At 38.3% G+C, this 19,085-nt stretch overlaps 1 protein-coding gene across 4 annotated transcripts in view; it reads right to left on the bottom strand.

Moving 5' to 3' along the window:
• Positions 1-6,577: 6,577 nt before the first annotated feature.
• LOC129710342 (pyruvate dehydrogenase (acetyl-transferring) kinase isozyme 2, mitochondrial-like) overlaps positions 6,578-19,085 on the bottom strand; it is a 44,249-nt gene continuing 31,741 nt past the window's right edge. For 2 of the 4 annotated variants that reach the window (XM_055657278.1, XM_055657277.1), the window contains 6 exons: positions 17,117-17,194; positions 16,646-16,722; positions 15,599-15,697; positions 15,308-15,418; positions 15,065-15,178; positions 6,578-8,315 (listed from right to left, as the gene is read on the bottom strand). In XM_055657278.1, coding sequence (XP_055513253.1) covers positions 8,172-8,315; positions 15,065-15,178; positions 15,308-15,418; positions 15,599-15,697; positions 16,646-16,722; positions 17,117-17,194 — 623 coding nt within the window. In that variant the 3' untranslated portion in view covers positions 6,578-8,171. The remainder of the gene's footprint in view (positions 8,316-15,064; positions 15,179-15,307; positions 15,419-15,598; positions 15,698-16,645; positions 16,723-17,116; positions 17,195-19,085) is intronic. The other 2 variants (XM_055657279.1, XM_055657280.1) reach the window with 2 other exon arrangements.

Below are 19,085 nucleotides of genomic sequence, written 5' to 3' on the forward strand. Positions count from 1 at the left end.
TTCAGCACCTTGCGTTTTGCTCAAGATTCCAGCATCTGCAGTCTTGTATAGTTCAGTTTAGTTTAGTTTATTGTCACTTGTACCGAGACGGCATTCTTTAGCTTAAAGACTGCAACAGATGTTCTTTAATAGAAAAAAATCTAAAAGCACAAGTTTGTGCCCCTGGTAATCAATAGTTTCAACAGAAAATGGAGACAGATATAAATATGCAGGAGGATTGATATATAAATTGGTGATGTCAAAATAGTAGAATTCAACATCTTACTATAAAAATAGTATTGAACAGACTATGCACATTCGGTTTTCATACACTAGCATAACATAGGAATCGCATTGTAGATTTTCACTGTCAATGTCATCATATTGTCCGTGAACAATTGGCTACGCCATAAGTTGGGAATGAGAGGCCTGGTGCTCAATGTCTAAACAAAGTCACTAGCAAGGATCCCTCCTGTTATCGAAGTTTTAGCAAAGTGGCCTTAAATTGAAACTGGGTCACTATCGTCTAAGAGGATGGGCAGGTGCAGCCACAAAAGATTCAAGATTCAAGAGAGTTTATTGTCATGTGTCCCTTATAGGAAAATGAAATTCTTGCTTTGCTTCAGCACAACAGAACATAGTAGGCATGACTGCAGAACAGATCAGTGTGTCCATATCTTATATTACTAAAAGTCTGTTCTTGACCGGTTTTGGCCTTCTGTGCTGCGATTTCCGAGAGAACGACGCCACCTACGGCCGTCATTTTTGGCCACCTTGCTCAGAGCCCCCCTCTGCCGTATGTGTGCTGAGGATTTTTCCTGTCGATGAAAAATGACAGAGATATTAATGATTTTACAAAATTCCCCATTCTCTCCGCTGCCCTTGCTGGCGGCAGGAGGGAGGGACTATAAAACCAGGAAATGGTGTGCCTCAATCAGTGTCTGCAAGCTGGAGGAAGGCAGAGGGTCACGTTTCTCTGAGCTGTGAATAACACTGAACACATGTCTACTCAAATGTAAGCACCCTTAGTGGTTCTAAAACGCTTGGAGAATGTGTCTATTGGTTCTAAAATGTTTGCAAAAAATGTTCATTGGTTCTAAAATGTTTGCAAAAAGTGTCTCTTTTGGTTCTACAATGCTTGCAGAATGTGTATTTTTTGGTTCTAAAATGTTTTTTTAGGTTCTCCCCCCCCCCCCCCTTTCCGCTCCCCCCCCCCCCTCCTCCCCCCCCCCCCCCCCCCCCCCCCCCCCCCCCCCCCCCCCCCTCCCCCCCCCCCCCTCCCCCCCCACCTTCCCTCGTCCTCCTCTCCCCTCTTACTTTGCCGGAGATGGCAAACATTTTTCCAGAGGGATCTAGGTTATTCCAGCTAGACCTTGCACTGTTCCATATATCAAACGTGGTGACCCATTTTTTCCAGCAGAAGGGGCTATGTGTCTTGGACTGGCCCAGTAACTCATCTGACTCGAATCAGATTGAGAATTTGTGGTCAATTATCAAGGTGAGATGTTCCTTAAGCAAAAGTGCATCACCAATTCAATAAACCTCAAGCTTTTCACCTCCAGTATTACTGAAGTTCACAGCAACAGACCACACTACAATGCAACAGGAACTGCAGATCCTGATTTACACAAAGGACACAAAGTGCTGCAGTAACTCAGTGGGTCAGGCAGATTTAGGACCAGACTGATCGGCCCCGACCCAAAACTTCATCTATTCATGTTCTCTCGAGATGCAGCCAGACCGCTAAGTTACTCCAGCACTATGTGTCTTTTTAATACTGTTTGCATTTGAAATACAGATATGAACTAATCTGTTATCCAAATATTGCTGTTCTTGGGACTTTGGTTTCTAATTTCTTGGCAGGTTGTCTGCATACTAAGCTATACAGAAAACTTTCTGCTCGAGCTGAAAATTTAATTGCCCTCAATGTAATTAACGTCTTACAAAATTGGCTGCAATATGCAGACTTCTCTACATTATTTTCAGACATAAGGGATCAATATTCCAAATAAAAGGAAATCTACTTCAAATTGTTTCAGTGTAATTGTTCCACTAAAGCCCACTGTTCAGACTTAATACCATCTATGATCAGTCTTTTGAGTGAGGTACCCAAGGTTCCATCTCAGGAGATTTGCCAGCATGAGTGGATACGTTCTTGCAAATATCACTGGAATTTAAAAGATGATAAAGTTGAAAATCAATATACTCCAGCAAGCCCAATCCTATGTTGTTCAGCATGGCAGAATGTTTGTTCATTTTCTGCCTGGTCATCACTTCTGATAGCTAGCTTTCATCTGAAGGGTCACAACCCGAACCATCACCTATCCATGTTCTCCAGAGATGCTGCATGACCTACTGAGTAACTCCAGCACTGTCTTTTTTTTTTAAAGCTTACATGTTTGTTCAAAAAGTAGAAATTTCAAATGATAAATTACTTGGTTTTAGTATCTCCTTTGCTTCTCCCGCCATGTTTTATTTTTCTAAGATCTTCTGTATTGACTTTCTAGTTATCTCTAAAGCTTTTATTCATCCATTAATCCATTGGAACCATGACAAAGACATAACTGCCTTCTCCTCTTTGTAACTCCGGCACTGTGGTGCCATTGCGACCCAGCAGCCCAGTAACTGCAACAGATTCCACTTTCAAATGACTAATTGTATTATTCAATTAAAAAAGTTTGAATTCTCTGAACTTTTAACGACTTTGCAAGTCAAGATAAAGCATTCTTGAAATGTGCATTTTTGTTTCTCTCCCCAGACTCCGCCCTGTCCGTGCACCACTAGAATTATTTCCATTCCAGGTGTTGGGCATCCACTGTATATTGTTTGCATACTAATTGAAACATTCAAAGATTTGATTGAAGTTGTTACCATGTTTTGCATTTGCTATTCTGTACCAGGATTTCTTGATTTGTGGGAAGAGTTGTATGAAGCTGTCTAGAGTTCAAAATGTTGGAAGGTGATTGCCATAAATAGTAAAAAATTGAGATAGACCAATACATTATTTTTGCTGAGAATATTATAAAACAAGTTCCAGGCTATTTAAGTGTGAGATTAGGTTTTTTAAAAAAATGAAAAATAGTGACATTTTGAACCTTTCAGAAAGTGCGTACACTTTGATCAAAGTCTATAATCTATTGGGATAAAGAAACAGTCTTGAGGGGTTGACTTTCCCCTTGTTCTTAATCTTTTTGCTCTTTATTTTTGCTCAATCTGAATTAATATTCTAGGTTTACCTAAACTGCTTCACATTTTATTTTAAGATCCTGTTTAACCAATAGTTGGCAGAGATTTGGCGTTTAATTTTTTGTTAACTTCCATTTATGTTATTCTTACTTCCGATAGATTCTGGTTAATCTTGCCAATTCAACTTGCGGTATGTTGTTTTTTTAACAATGAATAAAGATATTTTAAAAGTCTTAACATCTTGTAAAACCCCATTACAAATGCTCGAAACATCTATTCTATTGCTTAAAGTGCTTCAATTTAATTACTATATCACTTGTTAAATACGTATGGTCACGGGTTGAACATCATTCCTCATCTATTACTGCCAAGTCAGCCCTTCTTTATCCAGTTAAGCAATTTGTTTCAAATTGCAAATTACGTTTTAACTGTTAAATGTACTGTCAAATTAAATCTCTGCCATCTTCATTTCCTTCCATTCTAATTGCAGTTTCTATTTTAGTATAATTGGCAAATTTAATGATTTGGAAAGGTAGATTAAAAAAAAAAAACTTACAGCTACATTGCACACCAACGCATTTCACAATTAATTATTTCTGAAACAGACCTTTGGTTTAATACTAGACCAAGTGCAGACCCGTTGGGTCTGTTTCCCCAACGGTGTTTGGGGGGGGGGGGGGGGGAGGGCTGTGGCATCACACTCACATTAACCACCCCCCCCAAACACACAGGTGGGGGGGGGGGGGGGGGGGGTGAGAGAGGGGAGAGGAGGAGGAAACGGGACAGATTTGGGAGGGAAAGGAGAGCGGGGTAGGGGGTGAGAGAGGGGGATGGGGAGAGATGTGTGGGAGGGGAGGGGAGGGAGAGGGGGGGGGGAGAGAGGGGAAAGAGTGGGGAGGGAGATTGGAAGGGGAAGGGGGAGAGAAGTGCAAGAGTGGGGAGGGAGGGGTAGGGGAGTGGTGGAAGAGGGAAAGAGGGGTAGGGGGGGGGGAGAGGGGAGAGGGAAGGGGTGGGGTAGAGAGTGAAGGGGGTGGGGAGAGAGAGGGATGGGTGGGAGATGGGGAGGGGTGAGGAGAGGGGAAACATAAGATTCTATAAGATCACCCCTCAATCTTCTAAATTCTAGCGAGTACAAACTTAGACTATCCAGTCTTTCTTCATATGAAAGTACTGACATCCCAGGAATCAGTCTGGTGAACCTTCTCTGTACTCCCTCTATGGCAACAATGTCTTTGAACATTGGGCATTGTGACATCACACGATGGAACGTTCACCATGGGCTGGTGCTCCTGCAAAGGCATATGTAAATGGATCCATCCCGATTGGACATCTGCAAGCATTGGGCATTGTGAGATCACACGATGGAAACGAATCAAAAGGCAGAAAGGCAGCCGGACGGACGGCGGCAGGCAGTTTTATATAATAGATAGGTGAATGCTGCAGCAATTTGACACAAAGATTTATGGCGTGATATTTCATGACACGATCTGCTTTGTTGATAATGATTGAAGGATCAACAATAGCTAGAACATTAGAACTTAAACTTCATTAATTCAGATGATGTCAATTTTTAAGATGGGAATCTTCCAAAAGACCTTAGTGCTGAATATTTTTATTTATTCATTCGTCTTGCATTTAGTGTGCCACCAGCAAGGCAAGCAATTATTGGGCATCTCTAATTTCCCCTTGAATATATTGTGGTAAGCAATCAAGTGAGTAGCATACTGGGCTTTGGTGTCAAGCTCTTGGTCTAGGTTCAGTCACATATAAACTTGACCATGGAAGGATGAAGCTTTCTACCCTGAATGGCAGTGATGAACTTTTTTAAAAAGATGATCTTCAAGGTATAGATTATGCATTGCAATCAACAGTGAGAATTAAGATTTGTCAGTTTGGCAGCAAAAAACGTTATAGACATTTTAGAGATAATTACACCCTCTAAAAGTACGCATCAGCTACCAAATTTTGAAATTATAGAAAGTACACATCACTTACCTCAGTTTGCTTATATTTATCCATTTAGGATTAACTTTAAAAAAATTAAACTAGCTTAATCTTCTTAAGGTCCAGATTCCTACTTCAGTATTAAAACATAAACATTAGAGGTAACCCCTCCCCCCACCGAGTTCTTTGAGCTGGAGGCCATGCATTCCTAGGAAATGGGCTGTATCACTATTTTCTGTAATGTGAAGCCATATCTGCTTGTCAAGAAAAAAAAGAAGAAATTTAGCTTACTCCCCCACTCAAAATTCCATAAAAGCTCATTTTATTCCACATGTCAAATTTTGGAAAGTAATGCAAATTCTGTATGGACAAATTTCTGTAAGTGAGGCAGCTGTAACATGTCTGTGATTCCATGCAGGATTAAAACTTACTTTGCACATTATGTTGGACATCATTAAGCAGCAAAGGTTTCCCCATTATATTCAGTAATGCAATGAAAAGAATGAATTGGTGGGGAAAAAAAAAAATTCAGTGTCATACTTTTGGCAGTTTCTGATTTGGAGCATGTAAGGCAACATTTCTGGACCACTGTAATAACAAGTGATGATTGCGGTATTGACAGAAGTGCTTTACAGAACTTGAAGAGGTGCATTATCCATTTCTGCTGTGTGTTCTGGACCCTGAATGAAAGTTTACTGCCCCAATTCATTTAAGCCAAACTAAAAGATGATGATTAAAACAGAAAAAAACATTATCTTCCCGTAGTGCAATTTGATATTTACTTGGCTGCTTTTTTTTGTAATTTGATCTCGGAATTTGTCTTTTTTGATGAATTCCACAAGATCCATGCATGCTCCTGCTGCCCCTTTACAACTTGCATATGAAAAGTAAAATAGCTGGAGTATTCAACATTACACTCTTCATGTGTGCCATTCACATTTTGAATTATTTGGCAGTGTTATTTCAGTCACCAGTCAATAAGGAACAACATTTAATGCTTTCAAACATTTGTTTCCATATGTAATCCTAGAGAATGAAAGTGTACCTGCAAATTGATTATAATAGCAAAATACATTTTAAATTATTTTATTTAGAAATGATTTTTGATAGTGCATATTTCAACCATATTTGAACAATCTTAAAGGTTAACAGGAGTTTAAACAATTACGACCTTAGTTTGTCAGGTTGAGCATGATTCTATTTAAGTCCATGTATAACATTGATGTACACAAATATACAATAGTAAATTCAGAGCCAAAAATAATCAGTTTATGTTCATGTATTACAAAATTAGTTTAGAAAACAAACACAAATAAGCTTTATGCTTGACACCTAAAGTTCAGCAGATAGATTAAGAAAAGCTATCTTATGGGCCTGTCCCACTTTCATGACTCAATTCACGACCTCTGCCAAGTTTGCCCTTGACTCATGCTCGCAGCATGATCATCACGGGGTCGTAGGAGGTCGTAGGAAGCCATGATGCTAGTCGTAGGTACGCGTGGCATCAAGTAGGTCGGGGCGTTTTTTTTAGCATGATGAAATGTCCACGAGTGAAAAAGGTCATGAGTGGGACAGGCCCTTTAGTAAATGCTTCACATTTTGAAAGGCAGGTATTTCACTTTCTACACCAATGTAATAATCTTTGGAACATTATTTCAAGCACATATACAGTCACATAAGAATTAATATACAAATAAACATGTTGCACTTTACTATATTAAAAATAATTTTATAACAGGATAGAGAAAATGTTGCAGCTAATAGTATGCAGAGGAAGAGAGTTTTAGAGAGCAGATTTTCAGGCAGCAGGTAATTAGTTAAAAAATTGGCACATTTAATTCAATTGTGTTAAATTATCTTTCTTGCAGATGCATTACCTAGATCATAATTCCCTGCCCAGCAGGTGGAAATGGGGAGAAGTGGGAAGGGAGGTAGTGTTGGGAGCTTTTTGATAAAATGGCTGAGAATATAAAAGGAATAATTACTTCAATTACACATGGTATTGGTCTGAATATTCTTCTTGATTTTCCCATGTTAAGATGATTACCTGATCTTGGGGAAAAAAAGCATCTAACCTATCAAAATGGAGATGCAAGGTCAGTAGTGGAAGCATAAAGGTATTGACATTCAGCCAAAGTCTCTAAAAATGAAGAAAATTGACAAGGAAAATAGTTCATTCCTGCTAAAGAATGTACAGTATAGAAATGTAATCATGTAATGAAAGTTCAGCAAATCCATTTTACCTCCAAAAAAATCAGAAAGACAGAATCATGCCTCAAATTATCATTACTGAATATTTTTGCAACAGTGAAAAGACATAAAAGTTAGAATTAGTGTTGGTATGGTTAACAGAAACAACAGAGCGAACTTGACAGTCTGAATGCCATATGCTTGTTCCTATGTTTCGGATCCTATTCCTAACATTACAATGCAGGGCAAGAACCTTTCACGAGCACCCATCTTCAGAACCGACTAACCATTTAATACAACACACCTAAAAAAATAGTTGACTTTAATAATACAATCATATTTACCACTTGGGATTTCAAAGCTACGTTTATCTTACTGGCATTTACAGCAATAGCATAAAGGGAAATGAATTCATATTACAATTGGAATTTTTTATGTTTCTTTGTAATATGCAAGACAAGAAACTGATGTTCAAAAGTGGTTTTCCTCAAAGATAAGAAAAGTCCATTCCTCCCTGCGGCATTGCTAACCAGACCACAATCCCATGTATCAACACAGAGTTTTGAATAGGACCCAGAGTGCTTGCAATTGGGTTTTCTAATCTTGGAATGCATTCACATGTTTACAGTGCCACCCTTTTCTCCCTCTTTCTACATAAGCATGTTCTCCCTACATTGAATAGTAATATTAAAAAAGAGTCAGTGTCAACTGAAAGTTGATCACTCAAGGAGATCACATACTTCTATAATCCCCTCTATTCTACTGTTCTCTGCAAAGAACCATGTTGTATCTAAAATTCACATTATGTGGCTGACATGGAGATTGAACTCCATTTATTCCTTTTCATGTCACTGAACTGGTGACTGTGAGCATCAATGTTGAATCTTGTGTACAGCCAAATTCTTTGGATCACTACTAGGTATACACCAATCGTCAGCCTCGTGGTTATGTTGGTAGTGTCGCCAGGCAGATTTGTTATAAACCGGTAGCCTTTCTACTGAGTCTTTTGATAGAGCCTGAAAAACAAATAGACAAACACTGAGAATGAGCATACAAATATAATAAACATTCGGATGAGATAACAGGCTTGAAATGAAGAAAATGGATTATTGCATTTTGTAACAAAAGTCTCATGTCAAATTTTGTCAACACAGCAGAAATAAAACCCAATGCGCTGCCCTTGGTGACTTTCTTTGAGCAGGGAAATATGATCGTACAGTGTAGGTATGTTGCAAAGCCTACCTGAAGCGTCGCTGAAAATCTGCCCCAGCCCGTGTGCGCGAATTTGGCGCCGTTTAGAGGGGGGCGGGTTTAAAACGCGATTTTTCACTAGGCTGTTCAAATCGAGGTTTTTCAGACTAGTTAATTATTAACGAAAAATCGCTGGAAGATTCCGTAGCTGGAGCTATTTTTAGTTTTAAGGGCTTTCTATAATTGTTATAGTAGGTTAAAAATTAACCTCTAAACCCCCGACCGCCGTACTACAATGTCCCAAACTTTATGGAGGGCACTGTATGTAATCAGTCTATTCTTCTTGGTCTCTAAAGCAGTAAATGCTTGATGACTGGATAAATGGGGCGAGTTAAGAGAGAGCAAAACCGGTTGGTATCAGGAATGCAATGAGTGATATTTGAGGCAGCAGATGCACAACTGGCATGGCTAAAATATATAGCCCAAATCAGTTTGGAGGTAGAGAGGAACCAGAAATGTTTAGACACAGGGCCAAGCATGAGCAAAAGGTGGATTCAGCGAAAATATAATTTACGATTTAAAGGCTAAAGACCTAGATTTTGTGCAGAAGTGTAGTAATCACGAGAAGATTATGAAGTATCTCCATTTCCCTTCTTTTCAAAACTCGAACATCAGATAGCTCAATGCAAAAAAAACACCTCCATTCTAAACTATGAACAATCTTTATCTAACGGAATTGAGCATAACATTTACCCATTCCCCCCCTTCACTCCCATTGTATCTCAGCAGACGTGGCATCAATGAATGCATACCAATACTATTTCAAACCTCTAACAAGCATCAACAAATAAATCACCTCTTTGCCTGCCACTATCAATCTGCCACAGGACCAAGCTGTTATAGTATTCTTCCATACGGATGAGGATCTGAATTGTTCTGAATGGTACCCCAGTCTCATAACAAGTGATTGGAGATTAAACAAACTCATCTGGCAAATCACTCAGTTCAAATGCAATTTAACATAGGCAATAATCACTGGGATTAACAAATTCATACAACCAGTAAAGAAAGAAAAAAAGGGCTCTATAACTACAAAGCGGCCATGTTGGTCCCAAAGCAGCCATTGTTTGTCTGGCACAATCTAATTGTCTCCGGATGTAATGCAATTGCTGCTACAGGTATCTCGAATATGTCAGCAAGATTTCCTCTCTCATTGCAGGCGAACTGAACATCTTTGTACTGATGCATTTTCAACCCAATGCGGATTTCATCAATGGCTCACAGCAGCATGAGGAAGTCTGTAAACATAGAAAATAGGTGCAGGAGTAGGCCATTCGGCCCTTCGAGCCTGCACCGCCATTTAATATGATCATGGCTGATCATCCAACTCAGTATTCTGTACCTGCCTTCTCTCCATACCCCCTGATCCCTTTAGCCACAAGGGCCACATCTAACTCCCTCTTAAATATAGCCAATGAACTGGCCTCAACCACCTTCTTTGGCAGAGAATTCCACAGATTCACCACTCTGTGTGAAAAATGTTTTTCTCATCTCGGTCCTAAAAGAGTTCCCCCTTATCCTTAAACTGTGACCCCTTGTTCTGGACTTCCCCAACATCGGGAACAATCTTCCTGCATCTAGCCTGTCCAACCCCTTAAGAATGTTGTGCGTTTCTATAAGATCCCCCCTCAATCTTCTAAATTCTAGCGAGTACAAGCCGAGTCTATCCAGTCTATTCTGTAATTCTTCTAAATCCTGCTGCATGTACTATTTGTTCTTCCCATTAACTTGTAAAAAACAAATTTATACTCACTGACTGGTGCCTAATGCAACATTGGCAGGGGGTCAAGTTTCAGCCTGGAAGGGGTGATGGAAAGAAATTAAGGACAAACAGCAAGTCAAATTTCCCCTGCAAGTCGGTTGTAGCCCCGAGTCCATGTCCATAGAAAATAGGTGACCAATTCCACGGCAGATCAGAATTTTTTTGCTTAAAAGAAAAACTTTGTTCTTTATATCGATGGTTCCCCAAAACCAGGCCTCGGGCTAACAGCCAACTCCCTTCCTGCAAAGCGGCAGACTTTGCAAGACCCTCTTCAATTTCCTCCTACCCATTAATGTTAGAATGAACAAAGCTCCTGAATCATTTACCCACAGAAGATGCTGTTAAAGACTCTGGTCAAGTCCACCAAATACTGAGTTCTGCTATCACAAATCCTTAAGACTTTGTCATCCAAACTAAAATGACAAGTAATAACCCAAAGACAAAATACTCCCGATGTAGCAAATCTGAAGTAACGAGCAGAAAATGCTGGAAATCCTCAGGTTAGGCAGCATTTGTCAGAGGGAAATAAGAATAAACATTTCAATGACCTTTGAACAAAAAACCAGCCTGTCCCAAAGTCATCGAACCAAAACAGAAGTTGCTTTTCTCCACGGATGCACCCAGTCTGCTGAGTTTGGAGTTTTAAAAATGGAACCTGGCTTTTAATTTACTGCTCAAAGATCAATGTACAGACATTAGTCACCTATTAACTAAAAATCATATCTTCTTTGGTATCTGATAACTACACTGACAGTTACTGTCGAATCTGAAGAACCATTCTGACCCAAAACGACACCTATCCTTTTTCTCCAGAGATGCTGCTGGACCCGCTGAGTTAATCCAGCACTTTATGTCAATCTTTCATCTTCCCAGTTATTTTCCTTGAACATCATAAATGCAATTTAACAGAAATAAGATGCATTTTGGATCATAAATGCTTACATTTTCTAAATCCTTTCCTAATGTACAACCAACACAGATTTCTCCGTAGAATGCATATTCTGGACATATACATATACCTGAACTAGACCCTATAGCTATTGTAAATGGTCTTCTATTCAATGACATTTGAATAAACTATGATACAGCCAAAGATAATTTATGAAGTGGAACCTTTCTCAACCTTCAGAAGGAATGAGTTGGAATCATTTGACCTGACAATATTATCTCTTTGCAGGGTAGGTTACCAAAGTAAAAACATTTCAGAAGCTAATTCCTGTACCATTTAGGAATGTGTTTATTGGGCTGTAAGGAGAACACAAGATCCAGCAAGCAAAGTTGAGTGCATTGCAGATGTCTATCAGAATGCCTCAACCAACATCTTCCTAATTCAGTCCGGAGCCTGACTGTTACAGAAATAATAAGTGCAGACTTTCCAGTTTTGTCATCCTGCTTTGCCAATTAATTCAATAAAATTGCCTTGGGCCACAAAAAGGACACATAAGGCCTAGAAGACAACAGGCAGTTAAGAGACTATGTAGGGCCACATTGATGGAACACAATGTAGACAAGATTATCCACTTTGGTAGAAAAAATAGAAAAGGTGTGTATTTTTGTTAGGTGCCGATGGATCAAAAGATATTTAGGGGAACATGGCTATCCATGCAGCAGAAACAATAAAAGTTAGTATGCAAATTCAGCAACCAAATAGGGAGCAATTTTTTTTTTTTTTTTTTTAAAGAGATACAGCGTGGATTCAGCCTACCATGCCAGCACCGATCCACTATCACCCATTCCCATTAGTGCTATTCTACGTACTATCCTAGAAACCTGCATGTTTTTAAATATGCCTGCGCATATTCCATACCTCTCAATGAGAATATCCAAAAGTCTCTTAAATGCCACTATCTTTTCTGCCTCCACCACCATCCCTGGCAGCATGTTTCAAGCATCCACCACCCGCTGTAAAAAACATGCCCCTCACATCTCCTTTAAACATTGCCCCTCAGTTTGTAATGTGGCAAGTACAGTTGCATGCAATACTTCAAAATGTGTCCTAACAAAGTCCTATAAAGCTGCTTCATGACTTCCTAACTCTTAATGCCCCAACCAACGAAAGCAAATGTATTATATGCTTTCTTTACCACTATCTAGTTCAATTGCCTCTTTCAGAGAATTCTGGACTTGGATCAAAAATCCCTCCATAATAATGCATGTTAACCAAAGTTATCTGCAAACATTTAAATGCAAAGTTTCACAGTCATTGACCTGGGGCTTCACTGCTTTCCTTGACACTTAGAGGAAGCCATTGTGACAGTGCATGCAATGACAGGGGAGCTAGCCTCCTGGAAGATCGTATAGACAACAATGGAAGAAAATAAGGTGTCCAGGGTGTAGGCAATCATCAAATCTCACAAAAGAGCGAGATCTACCCCAATAAACAGGCTTCTGATTAGGTTAGGAAATAGTGTGCAAAGTATTTTCTGAATAATATTTATATACTGTTAAATATACAAGAACATGTCCTACAAATACATAATGAGACAGTTAATGAAAACACAACTACTGAGATCCACACATTCATGGGGTTAGTAATGTAAATTCTAATCAAATAAAACATACAATCCTGATGGGCACCCTCGGGAATGTCATAAAAGATGGACAAATGGCATTCATCGTTATCCTATTAAAATCCAACTCGGTATGAATAATTGTCCGTTATGAATCAAACATTTCCCATTGGAAGAGAAAATGCTTAGATCAAGGATTTATTTACTCTTGCATGGGCTCCAGTAGCTTACATTCTAACCACATTAACCACCTTGCTTAAGGTCAACATCCAAATAACCATAACCCTGGATTCAGTAGCACACATCTGTCAAGGGAGATAGAGCTTTTCCAGAGAACTATGGAACAGTTTGAGCAAACGTCACATAGGCTAAATTAGGTTGTTTCATTGAGTAAATTAAAATGCATACTATCTTCTTGTGCAGCTTTCTCGGACGTGCTCTATCCCTCTTCTAACCTGCATCCTAATTTGTACCTTCTCACCCGTGCTTTCTTGATCTCCAGACACATACTTCCTCGATTTTTAAAAATGAATATCGACTATTACTATTTTCTATAATTTCTTCTCTACACTCGTTTAGTCAACTACTTCTCCCCAACACCTAAAAAACACTGCTGAAACAAACTTTTTCAGACTGTAGGGTCCAGACCCAAAACACGATCTGTCCAGTTCATTCCATAGATCTTCCATAACCCACTGAGTTCCTCCTGCAGCTTGTTTTTTTTTTTCCCCCTCAAGAGTCCAGTATCAAGTCTCCTGAGCTTCCACAAAAAAAATGCTATCTTCTTTCGATCATATACTTCTGCCAGTTCCTGTAGTTCCAAAAGCTGGTTTTATTCTTTCAGTTTTAGGTTAGGTCGGGGGGAATTTCCCCCACCACAGGTACCATGTAATCCAATGCTACCTGCTCCATGGTTGGATAGTCGGCGACTCCACCTGGTTTGCCAGGCGAGGAGGGGGCTGTGCACCCCCCAGCAGGACCAAAAACAAGACATGTCAAAGGGCAGATGAGCTAACGAGCCAACGGCCATCCACATTTCAGTAGAAGTTGCGATCACTGTCATACATAGCATTGCAAGGCACCATGCCTGTTGATGTTTTCAACGATGATGATGATGATGATGAAACTTTGATTCTGCTGTGTGGGGATGTTTTGTGTTAAATTCTATAGCGTGTTGAGTCCTGTTTATTTTTATTGTATGGGTGTATGGGAATTCATTTCACTGTGCCATCTGGCACATGTGACAATTAAATCTATCTTGAATCTTGAAATGATTCATCTTCAAATTAAGCATAGAGCTACTGATTGAACTACAATTCTGAAATTGACCCATATTCCATGGCAGATATTACTTTTCTCATTTTTCACTCCTGTCAAAAACATAGCACTAACAAATGAGTACTTTGCAGATCTTTGTCACTATGACTGCAGCACCATCAATACATTTAATCTTGCAGCAACACATATTTAAGACTATAATTACATGGTACTTATGAGATCTTTAAATTTGCTTGTTAAATAGTGGTTAGTTTTACATTTTTCAATTCAATCCCGCTTTGGTTAAGATGTAGCAGATGCATCCAAGGCTGCAATTCCAAGGCACATACTAGAGATATGTGCAAATTATCCAGACTAATAGCACAGTATAGCATGAGTGTGTACTGGAATGCCAGAGCTGTTATCTTGCAGAAACCAAATTAATCTCTTAGCTAGATGCAAAACATTCCGAGGTATCATATGCCAGAAAAATATTCTGCTGGCTAATATTCAACTTTTTACCAACATCATGAAAATAGATAATTCAATCATTTTTCTCATCATTTTAACTGGGATAATGCCTTATCAACACCAAGCGAAGTTCACAGCATCCAGAGCCTTTGAAATGTTATATCAATAAAAATATTTTCCTATTTTAAACAAAATAATTCAATCATAGCTGTAGTCAGCTATAAAATAATTCAATCATAATTCAATCTATATTTAAGAGAGAGTTAGATGTGGCCCTTGTGGCTAAAGGGATCAGGGGGTATGGAGAGAAGGCAGCTACAGGATACTGAGATGGATGATCAGCCATGATCATATTGAATGGCGGTGCAGGCTCGAAGGACCGAATGGCCTACTCCTGCACCTATTTTCTATGTTTCTAGCATCCATTTAGAAATACATGGTCACAGTTTGTCCTGATAGGAGACGAATAACATAATGCTTTATTCAACATTTCCCAAGCAGAGTATATCCTTACCTTTAGGTAAATAACTGCATCTGTCCCATAGCCCTCCATTGAATAGAGCTGAAGGTCTCCTTGAAAGTACTTGGCATAAAGTCTTGAAATTGGCAGCCCATAGCCGAAACCAGCCTAAAAATAGGAAAATATTGGATAAGGAGATCATATTTATAAATGTCAGGAATAACTCATTGGTGAAAATACCAGTGCATATGTTTTACATGTCACACCAAATATACAGGGTAATATATAAATAAATACCAATGGTGCACCTCCAGAAGTTCCCAAGTGAGGTGTAGGAGCTGTGCTGTACATGTAACTGAACAACCGGTCTATCTTACTCAAGGGGACACCACCACCTTTGTCACTCATCTATAATAACAAAAATGAAAGTGTCATTTTCTATCATATGGTAAACCTCTTAACACATGATCAAAATTCCACATCTAACAAAAACAATAAGGTTCCAGAATTGAGAGAATCTAGTTTCAGAGAAATTGTTTAAAAAAGTTTAACATATTGTGTGGCAGTAGAATTTGAAATTTTTTTCACCTTTATCGTGACATCTTCTCCACCCAGTGAAACTCTTACTTTAATGGGGGGTAGACTTGGACTCAATTCATGATTTTCCACAGTAGCTCTCATGGCATTCTTGAATGTAAAAAGACTGCATGTTATGAATTTACTAAATAACTGCAGGACAAAGCAGTGCTATATAGAAACCGTTTAAAAATCTATGGATAACAACTGTGCGATGAATGATGTTTAAAATCTATTTCATAAAAATACTAATTGTAAAATGTAATTTGTATTATCATTGTTATATGTGTAGGAAACAATATTTTAAGAGAATTAATGGATTGTTCACTGTGGTACATGCAGGATTAATACTAGTGTACCAAAAGGTTGACCAAACCAACCCCCACTGCACCAATAAAAATGTAATATCTTAAATTCAATTATGCTGATTTTGCAAGTGAAAGTCACATCTTAATGGAGTGCATTATTCTATTAGCAACATCAATCACATGATACAAAGTCGATGAAAGTTTGTTAACACCTGAAGCAACCCAGTATAGGAGTCCATCTTGGTTCCTGCTCTTTTCACAGCTCTTGCTGTTTCCTCATAGTCATCACACACACATAGCTATTGCCAACCTACTGCAGTTTAATTTTCATTGAAAGGGATTTAATTCAATTTGAGAGTTTGCACGTTATTGTACCACAAACTACTTCGTACACGCTAGAATACGGTAGTCAGCTATAAGATTGAAGCCTAGGGTGAATTTTGCTAGGTGTCACGTGTTAAGAGTCTCCGTAAAATTTAGCAATTTAGCAATAAACTATCATTATGTGTATATTAAAAAGGATGATAAATCATAGATAAGCAAGACACCAATGAACAGCATCAACTAAATTTAATAAATTGACAAGGAATCAAACAAAACTCACAAGAAATTCACAATGTTCTACTACTTCTACTGAAATTTGTCAATTTTCCCCACATAACAGCTAAAATACAAATCAATTAAGTTTAATAATCTAAGACTTGGCAATAGTAAACAATTTCAATTGTTCAGGTAACAGCTTGTTGCTTACCTTGAAAAGTTCAAACAGCATGTGGTACAGATGTGATGGCACATAAATGATATGGACTGCTCCTGAACCACTTACAGCTGCAATAACAATTATAATTTAACAGTTTCCTTTCGAAGAACATTTCTTTTCAATCAGAACATCTCACAAAATAAAAACCAATTGGCATGCATCAAACACAGCCAATAATAAAGAAAAATGGCAAAAGGGTAATTCCACATCTGCGCAATGTTGAGAAAAATACTGATCTAAACATGACCTCAGGATAAGCAAAGCACAAATCTTGAACACGCATTTTTTTTTAAGGAACGGCTTGAGAAAAATATTGATCTAAACATGACCTCAGGATAAGCAAAGCACAAATCTTGAACACGCATTTTTTTTTAAGGAACAGACTAAAAGGTCCTGATCCGCCAAATGGTCAATAAATGTAACACCCTAGGAACTGATATAAAACAACCCATGATACCGTACCATTGTGTTGGTCCACTTCTAGTGTTGGAGAGTCCATATAATATTGGTCACAAAGCAGCTTGGCAGTTTCATATGCATCTATGAATAGAACAATACTTAGTTATGACAATTATTTATGTAAAAATGTAGGCAGTATTTAGCTTTATGCAGATTATTCATTAATTAAATTGGTCAGTTGCTCACTGAAACTACATTTGCTACAGCCCAAAACTAACAATCGTCCCAGTGAAAACTTTTTTAACATTAGAAGAATTATTAATGATGATGCTCTGCACATTGTCAAAGGGTTTTGATCATATTGGCCACAGACATCCCTTACCAAAAACTAAAATGCAAAATATGGCAATGGCTGCACCTTAAATTATTAAATGCATGTTATTATTATAATAAAATTATATAACATTATAAATATAAATGTGTTTTCTGATACTTGGTAACACACCATGAAATGGAAATCTACAACAGATAAAATGTTTAAATCCTTATTTTAACTACAAGCCCAACAGAGAAAAGAGTGAAATGCAGCATCAAACAGAAAGGCTTTCCAGCTGGGTGCATGTTGAAACAAAGGCCACTGAGTAAAAGCAACAAAATCCATATCTACATAACTTTTACTGACTGCTTATATGAAACAAAATCTGTATTGGTGAAAGTTCAGATAACTACCACCTTCGTATCTGGGGATAAAGAGCGAAAGGCGTCATTTTTAAAGCGTTAATAATCAATACTGTGATCACTTGTTCAACCAAAAGGAGAATGAGTTCTATTGGTCAGCATCAATTTATAAAAAAAAATTGATGCTGACCACAAAACAAGATTCTGATAAATATGAATTAATTAATTAGATTGGCCTGCATTATGCATGCCAAGAGTAAAATTGTTTTTCTTGTTGCAAACATTGACAGCAACATCCAGTTTTCTCTACAGTTTGCAAACCTGTAGATATGACAGCTGCTGTTAGTGATTCGCTGCTAGGCTGTGTTCAAGCAGTTCAATTTAAGATTTGAAACTTGTGGTGTTGATACCTCTCCAGAAAATACTATGACAGATCATCCGAGATGCAAATAACTTTAGATTTGAATGGGCAGGAAAACCCACAAGAAACAAAAAGTTTAAGCATAAATGTATAGAAATATTCAATTTTATTAAATTCATTTGAATTTTTGAAAAGGCACGGGTCGGGATTTCCAAAAGGCTTTAAATACTTACATTGTTCTAAACCTAGACACTTGACTTAGCTCATTATCATGTTTTGCTTTTTAGTTTATGGTAAGGGATGTCTGTAGCCAAGATGATCGAGACCCTATGACAATGCGAAGAGCATCATCACAAATAATTCTTCCAGCTGTTTTAAAAAAAAAAAAATTCCACTGGGACGATTGTTAGTTTTAGGCTGTATTCAGTGAGCAACTGACTAATTTAATTAGTGAATAATAAACATACTTCTACTTCGATTAATTATATCAGATATCAGTCACAACAAAACTAAAATCTAAGGTTTTAATATAATCATGTTAACAAACTTATTGCGATCCAGATACTAAAAACCACCACTTGAATTACATGGAAACACAAGAGACTGCAGATATTGAAATCTGGAGCAAAGACTGCTGGTGGAGCAACTCAACAGGTCAGGAAGCATCTGTCAAGGAAAAAAGTAGTCAACGTTTCAAGTCGAGAACTTGTATCATAACTGAATGTAAAGGGGAGATATCCGGTATAAGAAATAAGGGGGAGTGGTGACGTAGGATCTGGTGACAGCTGCCTCCAGGTGAGGAGGGTTTAATGGGCAGATTGAGCTGGGTGGGGGAGGGAGCTGTGGAGATAGTGACAGATGGTAAGAGACCAGTGGAGAAAGCAAAGGACTGCAGATTATGGAGTCAAATAAGATGATGAATTGAACTAGATAAGGGAGGGATCTTGAGCAACTTGGATCCATGAGGGTAAGGATAGAGGACTCAGTGACTTG

This window comes from Leucoraja erinacea, chromosome 27, assembly GCF_028641065.1.
Source record: "Leucoraja erinacea ecotype New England chromosome 27, Leri_hhj_1, whole genome shotgun sequence".
Lineage (NCBI taxonomy): Eukaryota > Metazoa > Chordata > Chondrichthyes > Rajiformes > Rajidae > Leucoraja > Leucoraja erinaceus.